Source organism: Eschrichtius robustus, chromosome 15 (genome assembly GCF_028021215.1).
Source record: "Eschrichtius robustus isolate mEscRob2 chromosome 15, mEscRob2.pri, whole genome shotgun sequence".
Taxonomy (NCBI): domain Eukaryota; kingdom Metazoa; phylum Chordata; class Mammalia; order Artiodactyla; family Eschrichtiidae; genus Eschrichtius; species Eschrichtius robustus.
Genome location: NC_090838.1, coordinates 85,113,151 through 85,136,963, shown reverse-complemented (window position 1 = coordinate 85,136,963; position 23,813 = coordinate 85,113,151). Strand labels below are relative to the sequence as shown.

Sequence of the window (23,813 nt, the reverse complement as noted above, 5' to 3'; positions counted from 1 at the left end):
CAGTTTCCATTTGTCACCTGAAGACTCAGGAAAACCACGTTGGAAATAAAAATGTTAAGCAGTCTCTAGTGGTTTCTAAAGTGGGATGTAACCATTACGATGATAAATGATTACTTTTCTCTGATACACATTTTTATCTTGCCCTAGAAATAGCAGTGCTGAAGCATGGTACTGTCTGAACCCCTAAGGGTGTACCAATTCCTAAACCAAAAAAGAGACACTAAGCACTTTTATTAAATAAATTACATCCAGCATTCTCCAGCTCTATGCAGAATTGTCTCTTCGTTTTCTTTCTCAAAGCTTGTGAGTAGCTCTCATTATGCTTCAAGAAGTCCCTTTTCTGGTTCTTAATAAAGTGACTAAGAGTTTAGAATGTTTGCATTAAGCGCAGGTTGTAACTATAATTAGAATATATAAGTAGTGTGGATTTCTGCCTATCGGAGGATTAACTTTAGACTCGTCTCAAGGATGTATTTGCTTCCAAACAAGACGTCCTTTGTTAATAAAAATATGATCACATGCATTATTAAAGCGTTATTTCTGCATTTTATCCATGAGTCCTTTTTCCAGTATTCATGGGATCAGCATTTTCCTCCCCATTGTTAATGTGGCTATTCTTTATGCAAATTACATTCGCCTTGATTTAGCTTTAGCTTTGGCGTTCATCTTCCAGGAAATTACGGGAATACACTTATCACCTCCTTGAATGCACATTGCTTTATATGCAAGCGCAGAAAAATAAAATGCCACAACTTCATCCCAAAGTCCAGTGTGAGTTTAGGAACTTGTCATCCCCTTACACTTAACTACAGAAGTCCCTCCAAACCCTGAGTCCTCCCAGCTTGAAGGGCAAACATGACCTCTGGGGTGGAACTAAAAGTCAAAAGTCAGCACATCTCATTCTTTGGATAACAGTTTCTGCCATATTCTGCTGTGACCGCCGGAGATGGAGGTCTGGCAGGTGGGGGAGCAGGGTGAGTACCACAGGTGCTCCCTTGGCTGTGACAGCCTGTGTGCCTTCCTCTCCCATCAGCATCCTCTGCTGAGCCCAGGAGTTTTAGAGCAGTCCCAGCGAGCCCTGAGGGCTCCCTCTGATGGAGGGAGGAGCTGGGGTACCCCTGCCCTGCTGCTGACCTTCCTCTTTGTCTGGCACTCATTAAATATGTGGGTGGTGGAAGCAGGTGAGGGGATCTGGAGAGCCAAGGGTGGGCAGGTACGATTTGCTGCTAGATCCCAACAGACCAGCATCTTGGAGGCTCCGACAATGGAGAAGAGAAGGACCGTTTCTGGCCTCATTTTCTCTGTCCTTCTCACATGGGGAGGACACGTCTCAGACCCATTGTTCCTGAGAGCAAAGAGGGCAACTGGGAGTTGATGGGTCCACATCAGAGGGTGCGGTGGCCGGGGGAGGCCCCCGTGGATGTCCTGCACACTCTGTGGGACTCTCTGGGTCCCTAATGCCAGAGTCTGGGACAATAGAGAGGCTCCCTCTGGGAACCCAGGAGGTGGCAACACGTGGGCAGAAGAGAACATGAGAACCAGCACAATATCAAGAGGGAGAGAGGAAGAGAGTGGAGGCACCCAGATGGAGACTGTTTGGAGTAGGAGCAGGGGGTACTCTGCTCACATACATGATGGCTCTTAAAAAGAAGAATTTGTTTAGCTGGACCTGAGCACTGAAGCCCGGAAACCCTGCACAGAGCGTGCAACTTTGCCACATCGGATTTAAATTTTGTGCCTCATCAAATAGACACAGGAAGAGAGAAAGTTCCAAAATGCCGATGCCCAACTTTGGACCACATTCCGAGCCTTCCCCGTCCTGGGAGAGCAGGTGTGAGGGAGCGTGGCTCCCGGGCTCCAGTGAGCGGAGGAAGATCTCTTCTGCGACATCACGCAGGCCGCTCCCTTCATCATAACGCGGGGTTTCCTTCCCTGAAGCCCCAGGCCATGTAGGTGCGCTTGAGGTCTGTGTCAGCCAGACCCAAAGACCCCAAGTACTGCCTTCTCAAGAAGTGCTGTCACATGACCCTCGCCAGAGCCCCCGGGGACCCTGCTCACCCCAGCACCCGGGAGTGTGTCACCTGGGAGGTCCCGAGAGAGCTCTGATAACTCACTCTTCTTTGCTGGAGGTGACAATTTCTGAGATAGTTTTATGACAGATGACCTTGAAGATTCTGTCGCACTCGGAAGAGGGAGACGAGGAAAAAGCCAGGTCAGACTCTTGGAGGATATTTGTTTTGCGGAGGCCCGTGAGGGACAGAATTTAGCCGCAGTACTTGGACCCAGACCCTAATAAATGTCACTTACCTTCCGGGCCCCAGGATATTGGCTGACTGGACTGATGGCCTCCGTCTCTGCCTATTCGGTGCTTCCTCTGAGCCAGGGCCGTGCTGAGCACCTGGACCCTGTCACTTCTTCAGTCTCCACCACAACCTCACACAGCCCTTGAGGAAACTCACCTCGGGGGTGAACAGTCACCTCGGATCACACCGATCTAAGTTGTGGAGCCGGGACTCTGCCCCGGGGCTGGCTGACCCCAGGACTTTTTAGCATCAGATTTTGAGAAAAGCCCTCCCACCCTCAACTCCCCAAGGACTTTCCTTCCTGCAGATGAACGCCGAAGAATGGGCATTCTAGTGTTCTTGAACTTTCGGGGGGGTGGGTGGTTTTCTTTGTATTTTACTGAACACGTACTTACCTGGGTTAAAGTTGGCCTGTGCTGCTTTTCTCTCTTCTCACCGCCTTTGTCTCTGAATCATGCTTCTTATTTTTTCTATCTCACAGGCTTTGTGTGAGATTAATGAGCACTCATTAATCCCCCACCAGGGCAATGAGGGAGGGACCATCATCTACCCAGTTTCCTTCTGAGGAAGCTGAGGCACAAAGAGGCTACATAAGTTGCCCAGGGCCACACAGCAGAAGGGGGATTCGAATCCAGCAGACTGCTGCCATCTGCCCACTTGGTGGGGCTCATAAGTGCTTGTTGGACCAGAATCTGGTAGCTGAGCATTGCTAAAGAGGCAAGAAAAATAAACCGTCCCTGCCTTTTAAAAAAAAAAAAAAAAAGGTTTTTTTTTTTTTTTTTGCTCCTTTGTACACTGTGTGATCGAAAAATGTACCTTATATGATGAATTGCAAAGACCTGAGCTATGGTCCACACTGACTTTCCAGCTCCTGGTACCTAAGTATGTTCAAAATAAGGCTCATCAGTGTTCAAGTTGGCAGGTGAAATTAACCCAAAAAGTAAAAAAGCAAAAATTTGCACTGCGTAACTCTCTATATTGTGAGATTTCTGCTAGGAATATGATTAAGAATAAGACCTTCTAAACTGTGAATGAAAAATAGAAGCATAGGAAATCTTGTTATATCATAGCAATTCTAGGTATGATTTTCTATGTTAAAAAAATGATCCCATATCCCATATTCTAAAGTTGAACATATTTGCAGTAAACATAAACTTGCATTTAGGTTTTAAAGGACAACATGTTCTAATCTCACAAAACATTTAGCAAATAACCTTTGAGTTCACATGAGCCACCCACACAAAACCCAAATTGAGCTACAGAGAAAACATAGAAAAAGCAACTGTCTGTTGACAACCAGATTTTCTTTCAGTTCTTTGAGTTTTCTATCTATAAATAATCTGTATGTTTCAAATGTGACCATTTTCTTTCAAGGTGTCTCCTGGCATGTTCTCACTTAAGTGTGCTTGAAAAACAAGAATTCACTGTGCAAATCATGGAAACAATTGAGTTTCTGGAGGGGAGAGCTTCAAAATACATGCTTTTTAGAGACCCAAAGTGTCAAAATGAAGCATTAAGATGATGTGTTCCTTCTTCAGTGCATCTTTATCTTTTATGAAATCTGGAGTTTGATAAATCACCAGAGACAAAAACATCATTTTTAACCTAGATCCCAAATGTCAGGTGGAAAAATAGTGCTGTGTCTCCTCTTCATGAATTTACCTTTCTCTTTGTTTATGAATTATGGGAATTTGTTTGCAGAGGAAACATAATACTCTATTAACTTGAACATGATGGCTTTTACTCAGAAACGTGAGAACTGAAAAGAAAAAAAAGAGCATTCAATCCTTTGAGATATAATCGTTAAACAAGTTTTGATATATGCTGAAAGTGGCATAAAATGTTAGATGGGGAAAGGATCACCAGACAACTAAAAGTGAGGTTTTCATCAGTATTTCATCAGTATTTCACCTCCCCTAACTGACTCAGGACCCCTGATGTGGTCCATCAAAGTGCATGTTGAATCCTCAATGGGGAAATTTTATGTAACATCAGTGTAAATAAAGATGGATGAAGCTATCTATGGGGATTTTTTTTCCTAAAAATTACTCAGAAATTCTCTCTTAATTGGCAGCCTAGAAAATAAAATACATTCCTACAGATTTCTGTGATTATAGGTGAAAATGATTCTGTGTCCAAGAGGGCAGCCAAAAGGGCTTGTAGTCCAGATGGCAGGACACAGGTTGTCCTTTAAAACCTAAATGTAAGTTTATGTTTATTGCAAATATGTTCAACTTTAGAATATGGGATATGGGATCATTTTTTTAATATAGAAAATCATACCTAGAATTGCTCAAGGAGCTGGGATGAGAGTTACCCCAGACCTGGTGCACTGGGAGAACATGGGAGAGACGTCGGCCAGTGTGTGGGGTTCACGTGGCTCCCCACAAAGTCCCAGGTGAGGCGATCAGTGTTTGAGACCTTGATATTTTTAGATATACTTTTTAAAAAAAATTTATTTACTTTTGGCTGCACTGGGTCTTCGTTGCTGCACGTGGGCTTTCTCTACTTGTGGCGAGCGCGGGCTACTCTTGGTTGCGGTGCGTGGGCTTCTCATTGCGGTGACTTCTCTTGTTGCAAAGCACGGGCTCTAGGCGCGCCGGCTTCAGTAGTTGTAGCACTTGGGCTCAGTAGTTGTGGCGCACAGGCTTAGTTGCTCCTCGGCATGTGGAATCTTCCCAGACCAGGGCTCGAACCCGTGTCCCCTGCATTGGCAGGTGGATTCTTAACCACTGCGCCACCAGGGAAGCCCCGAGACCTTGATTTTCGATGGATGGGCAAGATTTACCTTTAGTATGTAGGTGGCAAGCGCATCGCAAGCAGAAGGAAGAGCAAAATGGGAGGCATGAAGTGCACAGGTGACTTGGGAAAGCGCTTGTGGTGTGGTGCGTCCAGGATGCAGGGCAAACGTAGAGGGTGGGAGTCAGGGTCCCGCAGGGCCCGTGTGGGCCACGTGCAGGAGCTTTCACTGTCCACCTCCACAGTCAGTGGGGGTCTGGGAGAGATTCAGAGCAGGGGGAGGCATGGCCTGCTTGGGGCTTTAGGGAGACGCCTCTATCTGTGGTGTGGAGGGGAATCGTGACCAGGGAGGCTGGGCGAGGCTGTCCAGGAAGAAGCTGGGAGGAAACGAACTCAGAAGCGATGGCGGCAGGACTGGGGCGGAGGGTGGGGTTCCGGAGATGTTACAGGGAAGGAATCTACGGGACCTTGAGAGTGATCGGACGTGAAGGGTGAGGTAGGAGGGAAGGCGGAGGCTGACGAGGGAGGGGTTGGCTCTGGCACCGGGAGACCGGACGGGATGAGATTTCACTTGGACCTGGGGCATGAGCGGGGCCTGGGGCATGTAAGTGAGACGCTGAGACAGGCGAAGGGCAGAGAGGCCTGGGAGCCACAGAGACACCCGAGTCCTGAGCAGAAGCATGATGTTAAATTGAGAGGAGACTCCCTCACAATGGAACATCGGAGTGGATGCCAGGCCCTGGGCGACGGCTCATGGCCGTCCTGTCCGTGACCCTCCTGGGGTCCACAGCTCTTGGTTTTCCAAACTCCGTCAGCTCCTGTTCTCTTGGTGGATCAGCGGCAGGGAGGGGTGTGACCCCCCAGCTGAGTGTCACTGTCAGAGTTGCCTTTCCCGGCAGTTGCGAGGGATCTGCAGGTGGTCGGGACACTCCCACGGGGAGGGCTGTCTGCCAGGGAGAAGATAGGGCGATATGGCCACCACCGATGGCTGCCTCTCGCTCTGCCTCCTGGTCTGGACCAGACCCCAGGCAGCATTCCTTGGTCAAGGTGAGACAGGGACCACATCGAACAAGCGAGAGGACACCCCATGCACCTGAGGGCGGGCAGCTTCCCGCGTACGGGAAGACTGTGGGTTCCGGAGACAGGAGTCCAGCTGAGCTAGGCCCTCATGGCTTCCCAAGTGAATGGCCACGCTTGCTCTGGGCTGAAAGGACTCTTCCCAGAGAATCCGTGATGAGTGAGCTCCCTCTCGTGACTTCAAGCCTGACCCGAGCCAAAGACCACAGATGGATGTCCTTTGTCACCCGCTTCATGGGAAAGAACCCAGGGAAGGAAGATCGAATGGGCGTGTGACACTGCAGGCATGGGGAGGGGGATACAGCCTCCCTCCCGAGGCCCAGACACTGCAGGCAGGGCTCGGCCCCTCACACGGCCGCCCCCTCCTCACAGGAACTGCCCACATCTAGACCTTGGCCGCCGTTTATCCGCATCTCGTTCCCACAGCTCGGACTAGGTCCAGGCTTCCCAGCCGTCAGTGAGACCCTGTCACTGCTCCCACCGCAGGGCCTGGCCACGCTGGCCTTCTACCTCCCTCCAGCATTGCAGGCCCTGCTGGCCCACGCCCTCCCCCTGCGTGGGCAGAGTTCTTACAGATTTCAAAGGAGTGGAGAGAAGTGTAGTTTATTTGCTTACAAAGTTGGCAGTGCCTCCTACTTGTAGACTTTGGGCTAGGAGAGGGAATAAGACGTGAACACCGTACCCTCATGCAAGTTGACGCTGCCGAGCCTGGGAGGGGTACCAGTAGTTGGCAGATGTCGCAGGACTCCAGGGTGGCTTCACAGAGGGTCCCTCGGTGCTGGGTCTTGTAGTGTGAATAGGATCCCAAAGCTGGAAGTGTGGCCGTGCGTTCCAGGAGGAGGCTACGGCGTGGGCAAAGGCGAAGGTGATAGAGTGACAGGCTTGTCCAGGGGATGCCAATGCCCCTCTTCCACCAGAAGGGAGGCTTCCGGGGGAGGGGCCAGGACGAGTGTTGAGACGACGAGCCTGGAAGAGTGGGCTGGGGCGGGCTGGGTGCGCTGAGTGCTGCACTGCAGAGCTCGGCCTTTGCCGGGTAGACAGTAGGACGCCAGTGGAGGGGCTGAGCTGCAGAGGGACCCTCTGACCCAGGCTCCCTTGAGGGGAATTTTCCTGGCCCAGGGGCCATGCTGCATTGGAGACAGAGGCCCAGGGTGGGGATGGGTGGGGAGCGGAGCCCAAAACCAGTGAGTGTGGCCAGCAAGCGAGAGGACAGATCTTCAGTGAGATGGTGGCAGTAGGGGTTGAAGGGAGGGTTTGCACTGGAGGAGCAGAGGGCCCCGTCCCCATCCTTTGGAAGTGCTGAGGTCCCAGGACTCAGGCAGAAAGTGCACTGAGACTTAGTTACAGGGAACTGGAGCCTGTCTGCCTCGGGAAGAGGCACCTCTGAGCTCCTGTCATGCTCGTGGTCACAGAGGAGGGGAGTGTGGTATATGCCCCGTGTGCCCTGCCTGCTCTCTGGAACGGATCCCGTGAGCTGAGGGAGGAACAGGCAAGCGCTGCAGGGCCAGCAACAAGGACAGAGCAGGTGGGGGGGGGGGCGTGGGAGTGCGGAGGGAGAGGGGAGCCAGGACCCTTGCCTGGCACAGAGGCTCCCAAGGGTCGGCTCCACGCCCTTTCAGCCCATCTCAATGGGCAGGAGGCCGGAACTGCTACACCTGTTAGCTGCCAAGAAGTTAAAAGCCCCCGTTCCCCCTCTGTGCTGATTCTGAACACAGAGCTGGAGTTCTTTCTGCAAAGACACAGCCCCCTCTCTCTCTTTCAACATTTCCCTGTTATGTTGTGAAGAAGAGGTGGGAGGGGGACTTCAGAAGCCTGGAGTGACAGATAGTTCTGCAAAGGGTGTCGCGAGCATGGCTGTCACTCGCAGGTGAGAGGGGACCCCTGAGGGACAGCCACTGCAGTCTTCCACCTTGCGCATGGGCGTCAGGGGAGCCTGGCCCTTGGGGCTACCAGGGAGAGGCAGGCCCAAGCCAGCCAGGTGGGACGCCCGCCTCCGGGGCCAGGGAGGACCCTGTGCTGGGCGCAGCGCCATGCCCTGGCGTGCCCAGCTCACACTCCTCCAGGTAGGACCTTCTGTTTAGGGGCAGGTGTCAGCCTCCCCATTTCTGCTGCCCCAACATGGAGGCTGGCTTCCTCATCTTCACTGTAGGTACGTGAGGTGAAAGCCACATTTTCCTGCCATTCTGGAGACTCAGCTGGGACTGAGTTTCCTCTTTCCAGGGATGGATGGGGGGCCTGACTTTGAAGAGGCTTGGGTGAGCCTGTATTTTTCGCACCGGGTCCTTATTCTCTAGCCTGAGCCTGCACCACTGTGTGTGGGACCCACAGTGAGGGTACCAGACAAGATTACAAAGCAGTGAAGAAAATATACTCTGTCCTCCCGCCATGGCACATGTAGCTTTATTCATCCAGAAGGCCAGGTGGGAATCTAGAATTCTCAGACTCCTGGAAGTTTTGTGAACTCTGCAGCCTGGGGAAAAGCAGTCCCCTTTCCCCACCTCCCTCTTTCCCATCCACAGCTGCATTCCACACTGTGTACCTCCTCCAGCCTAGACACCCAAGGTCTGTCTACACCCCTCCCAACAGCTTCCCCTTGGCCACTCCTTGGGTCCAGGGTGCACACACCAGGAGGAGAGCATTCCCAGGAGAGAAGCTCAAGCTACTTGGGCTGGAGAAGTGGGATGCGGGCTCCAGGCGGGCGCTCCCCCATTACCCCGTGGGGAAGGCTGTGGACAGAGGAATGCCAGAGCAGGGCTCTCTAAAGCTTGACAACTGGGGCAGGACCCCTGGTTCCCAGGGCCCTGTCATAGGGATTGAGAGAAAAGCTGAAAGAATATTCTGAGACAGGATTCCTGAGAAATACAACCCCTTCTGTAACACGTCCAGGCCAGCTGTGCCTGCGAACTTAACGATTGTGCCCAGTCTCACCAGCCATATTTCAAAAAGGACGATGACGTTGTGCATTTGGTTCTTCTTACTTTCCCCCATTATTTGTATCAACACGTCATCATGATAGCATCCTAGGCACAAGCATTTCTTTGAGTTTTAGGGTATCCCTCGTGTTGCAAAATCCTGTCTGCCTTTCAGAAACGGCTGCAGGGGTTTGGCTGTTGTACATAATTTATCCACCAGCTCGTCGAAGGGGAGGCCTATGTATTTCATGCCTATCATTTTTTTCTCCCAAACTACCACTTTTTTTGGTTTTGTTTTTTACTTCAATCAGGTCATTTTTTTCTATGCATCCCTCTCACCTCCCTCCCCAACCTCAAAGCTAACAACCTCAAAGCTAACAAGTATGTTACCTAAAAATCTACTGTTCTCCCTCTATTGTCAGGCTGATCGTTTTGTCACACAGGGTGGAAAGGCTGAACCAAGGAGGGCTTGACTGTACTCAGACAGGCGGGAGCCTCTGCAGCCCCTACGGAAGTAAATGGCACTGGGACACTTAAGAGCAGTTACAACAATTGAAACGTGGAACCAGGAAGATGATTCCCTCCCGAGTCTCTTTAGGAAGAGCGCGCCCCAGTGCGACCCGTGTTCTGTGGGCGCTGGTCTGGCTACAGCATCCTTTCTTTTCTCACTAGGCAGGCAGCTCCTTGAATCAGTAACAAAGGGAGAGGAAAGTAGATACCGCAACTGCTTTCATTTTGAGGGTTATTTTCCTATTTAGAAGTGGAGGCGGGAGGAGGGAGAGGAGAGTGAAGTGTCACCCGTGCAATGCTGCTCCCCTAGGGTTGTCACTGGGCCCCAGACCTGGGCCCCAAGAGCTGCGGGCCACATTTCTGCCCTTCCTTCCTCTTTCAGGACTTGGTAGAAATCAGAGCAGGGGGAGGTGGGGGAGAAACCCGCTTTGGGCATGAGAGCATCTGTCACCCTGACTCTGAGGCGAGGGGAAACAGCCAAGGAATCCGTGAGCCCTGCTTCTGTTTGACCTGCAGTTGTCAAGGTTGGCTTTTATCGTTTGTGTCAAAGGAGTGAGAGGTGATCGATTCATGAAACGCAGAGGGCCAGTTAAGGGAAAGCTCCACCCGTGGGGTCCTGTGTTCCCACAAGTGCACTCCAGTCCGGTTCCAAAAACTGGGTCATGACTTGAGGCCTGTTGGGCAGGACGGGCATAGAACAAACAGGCTAAGACCCAGGCTGTCTTCCGGAGCCCAGAGCCTCTTCCCTCCTGTGGTACGGCAGCGTGTGCACCTAAAAACCAAAGCAAGACTCAAAAAGAAGAACCCAGCGTGTAACATGTCACGCCAATGCATCAAACGGGAATAAATCAGTGTGATGGGGAAAAATTAGACAAAACTCCTTAGAGGTGCAGAGAATTGGGTGCCGCGCCCCACCCCACCCCCCGGCACTGGGCACTGACATCCAGCCTCTGCATTAGTCCTCACACCGACGCCAGGAGGTCGGCACCCTCTCCACATGTGGCTGGTGAGGAAACTGAGGCTCAGTCAGTGTGTGACTCATCTGTCGTCCGAGGAGGCTGGTGGCGGCAGCACCGTTGAGGATGTCAGGTCAGGTCCATCTGACTCCAAGCCTGTGCAGCTGACCCCTCCATCCACTGGGCCTGGCAGAGGGTGGTCTCTGGGCAGACTGGGAGGAGAGAGGGAGAGGGTCACGTGGGCCGAGGACCAAGCCGTGGTTTGAGGATGGTGAGGAGCCTTTGGAGAGGACGTCTCGTCCAGGGCAGAGGGACTAAGATGGTGGAGGGGAGGAGAAGCCAGAGGGCAGTGCCAGGCTTCCTACGGTGGCAGGAGAGGAGGGCTGGGCCTCAGGGTTGGGCAGCAAGTTAGAAGGGTTCTGCAGGCATCAGAGCGGCAGCTGTGCCACGGGGAAGGGGTGCCTTTGAGGGGCAAGGAGCGTCCGCAGGCATGGCGACAGGAGGGAAAATCAAAGATTTGGGCCTGGGGGCAGGTGGATGACAGCCCCTCCCACTGAGATGGGAAAATTCAGGAAAGGGATGCCTAGGCGTGGAGCCCAACTGGTTTGGCTTACATGTATCAATACAGAATTTCAGGGAGCAGCTGCTCGCCTGGGTGCCGTGTCTCGTGAACAAGTAAAGGTGTCACAGTGGAGTCCAGCACACAGGCAGCTGGACGCACGGATGCGGGGCCACCCCAGGGAGGGGAGAGGGGAGGGTGAGAATCTAGTAGCCCTCCAAGGACTCCAGGAGAAAGTGTTTAGATGTCCACGGCCTGTGCTGAGGAAGATGCCACGTCACAGCAGAAACCTCTACCAAATAAAATAGCCACCTTCTAAAAGATTATCCAAAGAACACCGAGTGCGGATTTTTTTTTTGGCGGGGGGGTGTTATTTTTTATTTTTTACAGTAGCTCCTTGTTGGTTATCTATTTTAAATATAGCAGTGTGTACATGTCAATCTCAAACTCCCAATCTATCCTTCCCCCGCCACCTTTCCCCCGGTAACCATAAGTTCATTCTCTTAAGTCTGTGAGTCTACTTCTGTTTTGTAAATAAGTCCATTTGTATCATTTTTTTTAAGATTCTGCATATAAGCGATATCATATGATATTTCTCTTTCTGTGTCTGACTTACTTCACTTAGTATGATAATCTCCAGGTCCATGCATGTTGCTGCAAATGGCAGTATTTCATTCTTTTTATGGCTGAGTAATATTCCATTGTGGAAAATGGGCTGGACCCAGGGGATGGCCAGTGGCTTTGAGTCATTGGATGGGTGGTTGAGCTATGCTGCCCTCAAAGGCAGGAGGTGAGATTGCCCAGCAGACGGCAGTGAAGGGTGACGACAGGTAAAGAGTGAATGCAACTTTGAGTCTGGAAATAAGAGGCTCATCTACACGGGGTCACTCAGTTAAAGCCTTAATGCCTGTCGAAAGAAGTGGATTTAAATCTGAGGGTGGCAGAGAATCATGGGAGCATTTTCGAGAATGAAACAATACAGTCAAAGCAGCATGCATGGGACACAGTTGTGGTTTCGTGCTTATGTACACTGAAAAGCGTGCTCACGAGAATGGGCCTTGCGTGAGAGCTGGGCCACCAGCATAGAGAAGGGGAGTGTAATTTGTGTAAATTGTCTCGGTTAATATTACTAGAGCTTTCATGGCCAATTAAAATGGATGATTAATCTCTTTTGCAGACCTTCTTGGTTTCTCTCCACCGTCCTGTTGGAGAAAGATGGTAGGGGAAATGCGACTTGACATATTTGGGGGACTTGTTGGGTTTGCTTGAGTCGACACTGGGCCGCCATCATTCATACCCAGAGAAGACTTAACACCGTGGGAATCACGATGGAGACTTGAGAGAGAAAATGTAGCACCGCCAAATTTACAAAGGCAGGCGGAGTCCTCTAGACGGTGGTCACAGGACATTAACAGGCAGTGTGGTCATGGGGGAGAGGACGGGCCATATGGTGGCTGAACCCAGGACCTCCCGGCGGTGTATTTTTTATTTTTAAAATTTTATTAACTTATTTTTTATTGGAGTATAGATGATTTACAATGTTGTGCTAGTTTCAGGTGTACAGCAAAGTGAATCAGTTATACATATACATATATCCACTCTTTTTTAGATTCTCTTCCCATATAGATCATTACAGAGTATTGAGAAGAGTTCCCTGTGCTATACAGTAGGTTCTTATTAGTCATCTATTTTATATACAGCAGTGTGTATATGTCCATCCCAATCTCCCAATGTATCCCTCCCCCTCCCCCTTCCCCGCCCCCCCGTAACCATAAATTTGTTTTCTGTAATACATCTGTGACTCTATTTCTGTTTCATAAATAAGCTCATTTGTACCATTTTAGGATGGAGCTTTGCTGATGGTCACGGCCGTGTACTCTGATGTAATCATCCCGGCTGACAAGGGTGAAGTGACTGTGCTGGCCCTGCTCCCACCTCCCCGAGGCGGGCTCTGTCCCCCTTGAACCTATCACCAAGGAAAGACTGTAGCACGCCACCTCTATCTGTTATCACCACGATGTCCTCCTCCATACAGGGTCCAAAGTGTCCAAAGTGTCCAAAGGGATGCCATTCACTTTCTCTTTCTTCCTTTCCAGTTACTTTAGAGCGGTTCTCCCTGGCCGTGAGGAGATGTCCTGAAAAGAGGACCAGGCTTTGTTAAAGAAGGTATGTTATCACAGAAAGCACTGATTGCCTTAAAGGCTCACAGCATTTTTATTGCCCTGAGGAGAGTTTCACTTTTACCAGCAGGAGTAAATTTATCATCCCTGAATTTTGTGCTCCTTGGGGATAAAGTTGTCATCGGTGGGTAGGAGGGTTGCTGGTTAATGAGCACAGCCGCCGTCCTCAGAGTGCAGCAAAGTGACAGGAAAGTGGGTGTCAACCACTAGCGGGGAATGTATTCAATTCTCCAGGGGGCTCAGTTGGTTCTATTTAAGCTTATCTGACAGAGCCTTGATTCTTTGAGCAGATTTATGAGGCTTGGCCAAATTCTATGACTCTCACCATACTTTTTAATTAAGACAAAGGATCCCATACGTTCTGTGTCTGCCACATCTTTCGTCACCGTGGGGAAAGCTTCACAAATGAGACTGTTCATGTGAACCACTGGAAGGGGCATCTTATGTCATAGCTTCCTCGCCCTTGAGTGGGAGACAAACTTCTTTTCTTCTTGGTGACCATCGTTTTCTTTCCTTCCAAATGACAAAAGAGCACAGGTGCGGTCTAACCTACATTTCAGTTGTACATCTTGGTGAGCCAAAAGTGTGGAAAAGCCTGTCCAGCAGCCTGCCTGCATTTAATTGAAACTTAGTCTTTGAAGGCAGAAAGCAGTAGGTACCAGCAGATCATAAAAGTAGACACACTTTTCCACCAATGGCTGAGACTCATGTTTTCACCTAGAAACTGTCCTCAGACTGACCTAGAGGCATCTGCATTTCCGTGACGTCATTTCAGTTCTGTGCTGTCAGGAAACCGCGTGTACCAGGAATTGCATTTCTTTACCTAAATACCATACCAGGTGTTCTCTGACTTTAGAAATGGGTGGAAAATATAGGGCGTCACTAGAAGGGATTTTCAACTCATTTGCCTAAGATGTGATATTTTCAGTCTGTCTTTTTTTAAAGCTTTCAGTGATGTTGATTTTATAACACAGAAGTGCTGATACCAAACATTGGGTTTGCCCGGGAAACGTGGTCCATCAGGGTCCTGGGTCTTCCAATACACTGACTTTGAATGGCACCCATTCAGGCACAGAAACTTTGCTCGGTATTTTGAGGTTTTCCACCCTAAGCTCTCATTCCCCCAGGACCTTCCCTTCCAGGTACAGGCAGTGGCACTGTGACCTTGCAGTAGCTCTTGGCTACTGTCGCTAGTCAAGGTGACGAGGACACAGTGCCTTTGGCCCTTCCTTCCTATTCTGTCCAGCATTTTCTCCTGCCATCTCCTCCTTCTTGCTTCTCTCCTCTTGTTCATCTCTCCGTGTTCCCTTCTCCATGCCTCTGTGGGCTGAACCAACTCCTATGTGTTGCTTGGTCCTGCTGGTGAGCGCTGCATGGAGATTACCTGGGCATCCCAGAGGCAGCCTGGGGTAGAGAGGGCACAGCACAGAGCCTGGCGCCAGGAGAGCAGACCTCCAGACCCACTCCTAGCTGTCCCCATGGCCTCCACGACGGGATACCACAGCCACTCTCTTCACATCCATAGGGAGAGGGTAGAAAGAGATGCCACCCAAAGCCTCTTCCTTCTCTTACTTTCTCACCCCCTGCCACGCACACGTTGCCCCAGGCTGGCTTCTTGGGAACATTTGGTTAGAAACTAACAGTTGAATACTCTGTAATGACCTATATAGGAAAAGAATCTAAAAAAGACTGGATATGTGTATAGGTATAACTGATTCACTTTGTTGTACACCTAAAACTAACACAACATTATAATTCAACTATACTCCAATAAATATTAATTTAAAAAAAGAAGAGGCTTCCCCGGTGGCGCAGTGGTTAAGAATCTGCCTGCCAATGCAGGGGACACGGGTTTGAGCCCTGTGCCGGCAAGATCCCACATGTCGCGGAGCAACTAAGTCCATGCGCCACAACTACTGAGCCTGCGCTCTACAGCCCGCGAGCCACAACTACTGAACCCGCGAGCCACAACTACTGAAACCCGCACACCTAGAGCCTGTGCTCTGCAACAAGAGAAGCCACTTCAGTGAGAAGCCCGCGCACTGCAACAAAGAGTAGCCCCTGCTCGCCGCAACTAGGGAAAGCCCGCGTGCAGCAATGAAGACCCAATGCACCCAAAAATAAATTTAAAAAAAAAAGAAGAAGAAGAAGAAACTAACAGTTGGGAGTGGGAGAGGGTTCAGATAGCCCAAGGTGTCCCGGAATGATGTCCAGTGGCATTCAGTATTTTACATCTTCCCTGTTGGTCTCTGCAGACTGTGTGACTGTCGCAACCGAGGGTGATGTCTGTGGGTGTTTTCTCAATATCTGAAGATATTTGAACTGGCATCATCAAAGAAGTTTCACTCAACAAAAACGTGTGCTCAGTTCATATATACTGAAACTATTTTATGATTTTTTTCTCAGGAGATTGAGGTTTTTTAATGTCACATATCAGAGAGCATCATGTGGGCGTGACAGTGGTGTACAGGATTTTTGTAGATCGTTCTGTGGGAGAACTTGCTCAGGGTGACAGTAGGTCGTTCTGACTACAGTCAGCCTGTGGTCAAGTTTATGTTTACTCGAGAGAGCTATTCACTTCCTAGATTCTCTGCAGCCAGCTTAAATATTTAACTCCACCTTGTTGAGTGAACAGTTGTTGCAGGCAAAAAGAAAAAAGAATGCAGATTGGTGTTGAATATGATGTTTTAAAAAACAATATTTTGCATGCATGCCATTGCATCCCTATACTGTCCCAGATAATTGAGACTTAAGGACAGAAACTTCATGACCTGTGAGAGTGCTCTAGACACAGACTGCAGGGAAGATGCAAAAGATGAACACACAGCAGTCGAGCCAACGTCCGACACCCCTGGAAAAACAAAGCCAGAGTGTGAGGTTTTGGAGATGGCAGAGGCCAGAGCCTTCACGTGACAACCAGGAAGAGCAGGGCAGGGAGGAGACGTGGCCCTCTGCCACGGCACCGCTAGCTGTCGGGCAGCTGAGCTGTGACCACAAAGCCTCTGGACCCTCAGGCTGGGCTTCTTCCTGGACTCCTCCCAGATGAGCAGATTCACAGAAAACCCACCACCTCGGCCAGAGCCACACGGGAGGTAAGACTGACGAAGCCTCAGGTGCACTGCTGTGGCTGGCGTGTGGAATCATGCTCGTGGCTTGCTGTGAATCACACCCTATTTGCTGAGACTACCGTAAGGCAGGAGGGAGCTGGCTTCTCTGTGACTCAGTTTCCCCAAATACCAAGCAGAGGTCAAGGCTGTCGATGACTTAGGATTTCCCCACCACTGTGGCCCTGCTAAGGGGCTGGGAAAAGATGCCAAGAGGTAGGACAACTGTCATTAGGGTTTGCCTCTCAGGGAGATTTCACTACGATTTGAACCACAGAAAAGATTTAGATTCCGTAAATGACTTATGACCCCATTCACTTTCCATCGCCATACTTACCTATTCCTTCACTCGTTCTTAGTTCTACTTGCCGATTAATCTCTTCGGTCCTTGCTGTCACTACCCTGCAGAGCCCGTTTATGCCTCTGCTCTGCCCTCCACTCCACTGTGGCTCTGGATCTCACCTAAGCTCCAGCTCCACATCCAGGCTCACTCAGCAGGTCTGAACCTCACCTGTCTACGGTCTCTGTCCTCCCTCCTCAGCCTCAGAGCCATGGGACAGTCCATGACCCTGTGCTGGGACTGCCACTCCAGAGCCAGTGCGTCTGTTCCCCTGGCAGCATGTTTCAGAGTCACCCCTTTCCTCTGTTCCAGAGCAGAGCACCTGGGCTTGGTCCACTGGGGGCAAGTCTGATCTCCGCTCTGCCAGGATGCAGCGTGTGACCTTGGGCAGGTCACTTTGACCTCTTTTAGCCCAGTGTCCTCTTCTGGCAAAAGAGGAAGAGAATTAGATGACTCCAGAGACCCATCCAGCATCTACACTCTGTGAATCTGTGCCTGGACATTGCCAACAAGCCTGCGATTCTAAACATGCTTCAGAATGAGTCAGCCTGGTCTTCCAACTGCTTGTCTCTCTCCTTCGGGCTCAGCCAAATGAACCTTCTCAGAGCCCCGTGTCCTACGTGTCCCTCCCTGGATAAATTTCCAGCCCTAAGTCTCTCTATCCTTTGAAATAGGGAGATGACAGAAGTCCAGAAACCTGGACTTCTTTTTTTTTTTTTTTTTTGAGAGTGAAAGGGGGCACCATTAAAAATTAAGCTTGGGTGACAGGCATAAACCATGACTGTCCCAGGCAAACCCAGGCATCTGGTTAGCCTATTTTTGAGTCAAGTCCAAAACCCCTTCCTCAATCAAATGGCTCTACCTTGCCTATCAAGCTTTGCTCTCAGCGTTCGGTCCTGCTGTTCCCTGCCTGCCTCCCAGGATTGTCTCCTCTTAAAAATTGGGCCCTCTTTTCAGTGATGGAAATTAGTCATAAGACAGGCCCCTTGGTGCCAATCTGCATTCGGACCATCATTTTCTAAATCAAATAGAAATGAGCACAGTTCCTCAGTCTGTTCTCTGGGGAGTTACTTACACAACTGGCAGCGGTCTTTCCAGTTTGGGTGTGAGACAGCAGCCCAACAAGGATCCTCACCGGGACAAACACATCCTGAGGTCATCACCGGCTGGGTCTCCCTGCCTTCCTTGGAAAAGCAAGTAGGATGTTCTGGGGAAAGTGGCCATTCCTGATCCGTGCTGCTTCCCCCAGGCCAGGGCACAAAAGCCAGTTGAAGGAGCTTCTGCTGACCTGCTATAACTGGAGGGTTGGCTCAGAGCAAGGCTTTTCCACACCAGGGATGCTGAGCGAGTGCCTGGAATGTTCCCCACACTGCAGCCCCCAGCGCGGTCCTGGCTAGGCCACTCTGCCTAAGTGCTCTGGCTGGAGGCACCATGTAAAGTTCAAGGTCGGCTTTTCCGTAGGTGAGATCCGATATCACATCACATCGACTATAGAAAATGGTAACAAGAGCCAAGCTGCCTGCTCAAGAATAAACAGAACCACTTGAATCTCTCCTCCCCAGATCGCAGACCTTCGGCAGGGCTGTCACACCAGCAGCAGCAGTGATGCTCTGGCCATTCTCCATTTGATTGGCAGAAGGGCAGACTGTCTGGGGCGAAGAGGATGATACCTTGGTCTGAGGACACAAGCGGAGCAGTTTGAGTACCTGCTGTGTGTCCAGCTGGCACGCGCAGGGGCCCGTCGGAGTGGCTGGCACAGTCGCAGGGCGCTGGGGCCCAGGTCAAGAAAACCTACAGAGGCAGTTCCCCAGGAAGGCTCCACTGACCGGAGGCTGGAGTGCTGCTGGAAGCTTCCTTAGCATTTCTTACCAACCGCCAAGCGTTCACACTGCCCCCAAATGCACAGGGGAAACTGGGCAGATATGGAGGGAAGGATGCCAAGCCTCCCTCGCACACGTCCCCTCACCACTGTGGTCTGGCTAGATGGAGCTTTTTCTCTGTCTAATGACGTTCTAGGAAATCAGACACATGAGTCTTTCCTGAAACTCCAAGTCCCTGAGCGAGTGACATGGCCCAACCCTTCAGTCCCCCAGGTTTACAAAATACAACTTCTTCCCAGAAACGGGCCTTTTCTCCTAGCCTGATGGAATCCTGGTCTGTTAGGAAGGAGGGTTTTCACAAGAAAACGATGACTTTACCTGAACGTGGGACCGGCAGAGCCTTGAGGAGAAAGGGAATTTTCCACATGACTGCTCCACTGATGCACCTCCCCTCGAAGGTTTAGAAACACCCCAGCAAGCTGGTTATCTAGGGTTCCTTAAGTTGTCATTGTCACAAAGGTTCTTTCTGCTTGGCTCCTCCCACAGTTTGCCTCACCCGGCTCACTCCCTCCGTGTGACTCGGCCCAGGGAGCAGCATTCCGTTTGGGGAACGGCCACTCATCCTTGCAGGGCCTTTGTCTGCCTTTGTGCTTTAGAGAAGGCCTCTGCCCCTCCAGCCCCGACGCGGCGCTCACCACGGCAACCCCAGCATAGGGGCAGGGCGTCTGCAGGGGACTGTCCCCACCTCACAAGCGGCTGGCAGAGGCAGTTGGAGCCTGTCAAGTGGGCGAGATGGGGTTTTTCCCTTTTTCCTGCATTCTAACTGCTCTTTCTTCCTTTTCTCAGCATGTGTAGGTAGCAGCTGGTTTAAGCACCAAACCCGGCAGCCAAAAGTTAATTGCAAGCACCTCCCACTGAGTGCAGGGAAAACTGTGATGTCCTCCTTTCTGTTGGTGGCCCTTTTCCCACCCGAGGACCCCATCGTGGCCCCTTGCCTTTGAGAGTGTCCTGGGCCCCAGGGCAGGAAGCAGGAGCAAACATCCTGTGTGTGCACCACACATGCCTGCAGCCCCTGCTCGGGCATCTGCAGCCAGTCATGGGCTCAGGCTTCCCACACAGAAGAAAAAGGTTCCTACCTGGGGCTTGACTGCATTTCCAAACCCAGTCCAGCATGAATAGTGTCAGCCCCTGCTCCGAATTCCTGGAGCCCAGATCATTAAGGGTAGCGGGGTCTGCGGTGGTGAAAGCCCATCCTTTTCCCCTGTTCTTTTCCTGCTACCCTCTCTGCTCCTTGCGAGCCAGAGCCACACAGAAGGAAGTGAGCCTGTGGCTGACGGTGTTCCAAGGCAGCTGTTCTGCCATATTCACTGAGGACCCGTTATGGGCCAGGTGATGTTTTTCTAGTACCTGGTTCGTTTGAAGAATATATTTCGGGCTTTTTAGAATATATAGATTTAATAAGGGAAAAGAGCTACAAGTGACAAAGAAATCAAATTTCAGACGTAGTGTTACAGCCATAAATGGTTTTCCCTCATTCCTGTACCTCTGTGCCATTGAGGCCCTGGAATGCCTGCTTCCCTTCATTCCTGGTTCTCTCCCCTCAAGTTCAAGCTCATGCCAAGGCTCTGCAGGGCTCATCTCAAACCAACCCCCACCCAAATCTCAATGACAGTTATCTCTCCTGATGAAACTTTAATTTTGGAAAGGAATCTTTGGTGCATAGGAGTAACTTTTTAACTCAAAGAAATAAATATCCAATGGTTGGAATTTCAGGCTCCCCGATAGGTCAACAGAAGGGTTATTTTGTTGACTGTCTTCACATACCTACCACAACCCCTCTTCAGAAACATCTGTGAGTGGCTATTATGTGCCAGGCACTGCAGGTGCTAATATCAGTAAGACCCTCACCCTCAATTCCCTGACTAATAGATGAGACCCCAATAAGCAAGCATGTTGGAGTGGGTTACGTGCTGAGACGGAGGAAATTGGGGGTGTTAACAAAGCACTCAGCTGGGGTGCCCAACTCAGCATGGGTTTAGAAAAGACTTGCCAGAGGAGGTGGCATTTGTGCTAAGTTTCTGCAGGAAATTAAATTTAACCAACTGTGTGGGTTCCACCGTGCTTACTGGTGGAGTCAGTGTGAGAAGTTGTGTTCTGAGTTTTCCAATTATAGAGTGTTTCGGGTGCACTGATGCATGTCTTGCGAGCTGGCTGCCACAGTAGGGGACCTAGACAGCTGCCTTTTCAGGGGAGAGGTCTCCAGAAGCTTCCATTCTTGTTGGCCATGCACGTTTCCCCAGTGTGCTATAGCTATCTTGAAATTCCAGCATTCAGTATTCCTTCCTTTGGCTTGGAAGGCTACCCTAACCTCCAGAGGTTAATGTCAGTGTCGGGTATCTCTGAGAGGGAATGCAGCAGAAGCCATCATCAGCTAACAGTTGCCCTAGAATTGTTCTGTGAGCACAGTCTCCAGACCAGGGGCCAGAGATACAGAGTGAGGCAAGGGGTAGGGGATTAGGAGGAGAAGGGCAGAAGGATTTCCTGTCCTGCAGCAAGAGGGCATGCTTTGCTGTCTGACATTCTGTACTTTGCCCACCTCCTCCACACACCTCTCCTCACAGGGGAAATGGACCAATGGCTTTCCAGGCCAAGCGCCATCATGTGCAAGCTCTACGCGTGCCTGATTACCTAAGAGGAGCATATGATCGCACGGACGAATGGAGCAGTATGTGAAACACGACACCTGCTCTGCCCTTGACACTTCTTTATCAAGCATCTAGATCGACATCTAAGTGGAGAACCAGCTGGAGAGCAGAAATCCCATGTTCAGAACGGCAGCACGCTTCCCCAAGTGTGGAGATCATCACCCTCTGAGGATTCTTGGTCCTGCAAGCCTGTCCTGGGACATGTGAAAGAGGTTCTTGCCTGAACACTCTCCCCTCCATGTCTTCTGTGCACAGCTCAAGGGGCAGATTTCATTTCAGGCTGTTCTAGAAGACAGGGCCGAAAGTAAGAGAGGAAACCGCTGGAGACAAATAAAAAAATTAGAAGAATTTGGTGAAAGCCATCTGTAGGAAAATAAGAGCAAAATTTGGCCCTAGGGAACTAGAGTTAGTGGGAGGAGAAAACAGGGCCAGGCCCCAAACTTGTCGTTTTGCCATTTAAATAAAGAGGTCAAGATGCTGAAGTGCCCAGGAGAATTCTCTTGAGGGACTTACCCAGAATATGGAGAAATTCCATCAGGGCGTTTCAGTGCTATGAGTCTGGGCTACTAGACATTAACAGAATTACCAAGTGGCTTTTCCAGAACACAGTGAAGGGGACATTAGCACTAAAGTTATATGGGGGCTCATGCTGAATGGGGCTGAGAAAGGAGGCAAAGCTCAGCACTCACACCCAGGCAGCAGCCCCTGACTGCAACCAAGCACATTTGTGCCCTGATTGAAAACTGGAAATGTTATGAGATTTGATGATTTCTGCTCCCTGGACCTGCCCAACTCTTCCTCTTGCCCTTACTGAATTTTAGCTGATCTCTTCTGGGTTAATTTTATATTCAAAACTCTACTGAAACACACACACACACACACACACACACGTGCGCGCACACACACCATGGTTATCAACTTTGAGAGAGGAAAAAAGAAAAAAAATTAGTTAGCTCTACCCCCCTTCCTCTCCTAGGACCCCGTAAGATGCCTGGCACACAGTCAGCTCTCAAAAGAGGTAAGGAGGGGGAGGAGAAAGGGAGGAAGGAGGGAGAAACTTAGTTTGGGAATAAATGTCAGGAAAATGGCCAGCATGAAGGTACCAGTCAGTTGATTCCTGCTTCTTCTCGGAGTCTCCTGATGGAATGTTTTTGCCTTTGGGAAAATCTTTCCATCTCTGTCTCTTCTAGGACTGTGAAAAGGACAGAATGGGGATGAGACAACTTGATGTGTTCTTGAAACAGACATCATAAAAATGTTTTCATGAGTGACTACAAATGTGCTTGAAACAAAAGAATAGAAAGCCTCATCAAATAAATAGTCTCAGCAAAGAAATAGTAAATGCAAGCAACCAGATAGAAATATTAGAACTGAAAAATACAATAACTGAAATAAAAATCTCGGTGGATGGAGTCAACAGCAGGATTGAACTGGATGAAAATGAAAATATAATCAAATTTGTGGAACACAGCTAAAACAGTGCTGAGAGGGGAACTTATAGCTTACATGAAACAGAAGAAAAGTCTCAAATCAATCATCTAAGCTACCACCTCAAGAACCTAAAAAATTGAGAGCAAAATAAACCCAAAGACAGCAGAAGGAAAGAAATAATAAAGATAAGAGCAGGAATCAATGAAATTGAAAACAGGAAAAAAAAATAGAGAAAAATAATGAGGCAAAGAGTTGGATCTTTGAAAAAAATCAAAGTTGATAACCCTTTAAAAGTCTAACAAAGAAAAGACACAAGTCACTAACATCAGGAATTAAATAGATGATATCGGTAAACACCCTGCAGACATCAAAATGATAATAAAGGATTACTGAGAAAATTCTACACACATGAATTGGACAACTTAGATGAAATGGACCAATTCCTCAAAAACACAAATCACCATACTCAATATGAAATAGACAATTTGAATAGCCCTATAACTGTTATGGAAATTGAATTTATATTTAAAATGCTAGAAAAAGAAAACACCAGTCTCCAGAATTCACTGGAGAGCTCTACTAAACATTTAAATAAGAATTAATAATTCTACAGAATCTCTTCCAGATAGTGCAAGAGGAGGAAATACATTCATTTCATGAAGCTAGTGTTGACCTAATATCACACCAGACAAAAACAGGACAAAAAAGGAAAAGTACGGACCCATATCCCTTATGAATATAGACACAAAAGTTTCTAACAAAATATTAGGAACTAGAATTCAGCAATATATTAAAAAAATTATATACCATGACCAAGTGTGGTTTGCTCCAAGGATGCAAGACTGGTTCAATTTCCTAAAATCATTCAATTTAGTTATTAATAGGCAAAAGACAAAAAAAAAAAAATCACATGATCATATCAGTTGGTACCAGAAAAAGCATTTGACAAAATGCAACACCCATTTGTGATAACTCTCAGACAAACAGGAAGAGAGTGAAACCTCCTCAACTTGGTAAAGAGCATCTGCAAAAATCCTATAGCTCAGTGGTCCCCAGCCTTGTTTGGCACCAGGGACTGGTTTTGTGGAAGACAATTTTTCCACAGACCAGGGCCAGTGGGGGGAGGGATGGTTTCAGGATGATTCAAGCACATTACATTATTGTGCACTTTATTTCT

General features: G+C 49.5%; 1 protein-coding gene across 1 annotated transcript in view; it reads left to right on the top strand.

Moving 5' to 3' along the window:
- Positions 1-23,813, top strand: part of ACOXL (acyl-CoA oxidase like) — a 369,695-nt gene that overhangs the window by 297,985 nt on the left and 47,897 nt on the right. Inside the window, 2 exon segments of the mRNA XM_068564616.1 lie at positions 13,153-13,194; positions 13,197-13,222. Coding sequence (XP_068420717.1) covers positions 13,153-13,194; positions 13,197-13,222 — 68 coding nt within the window.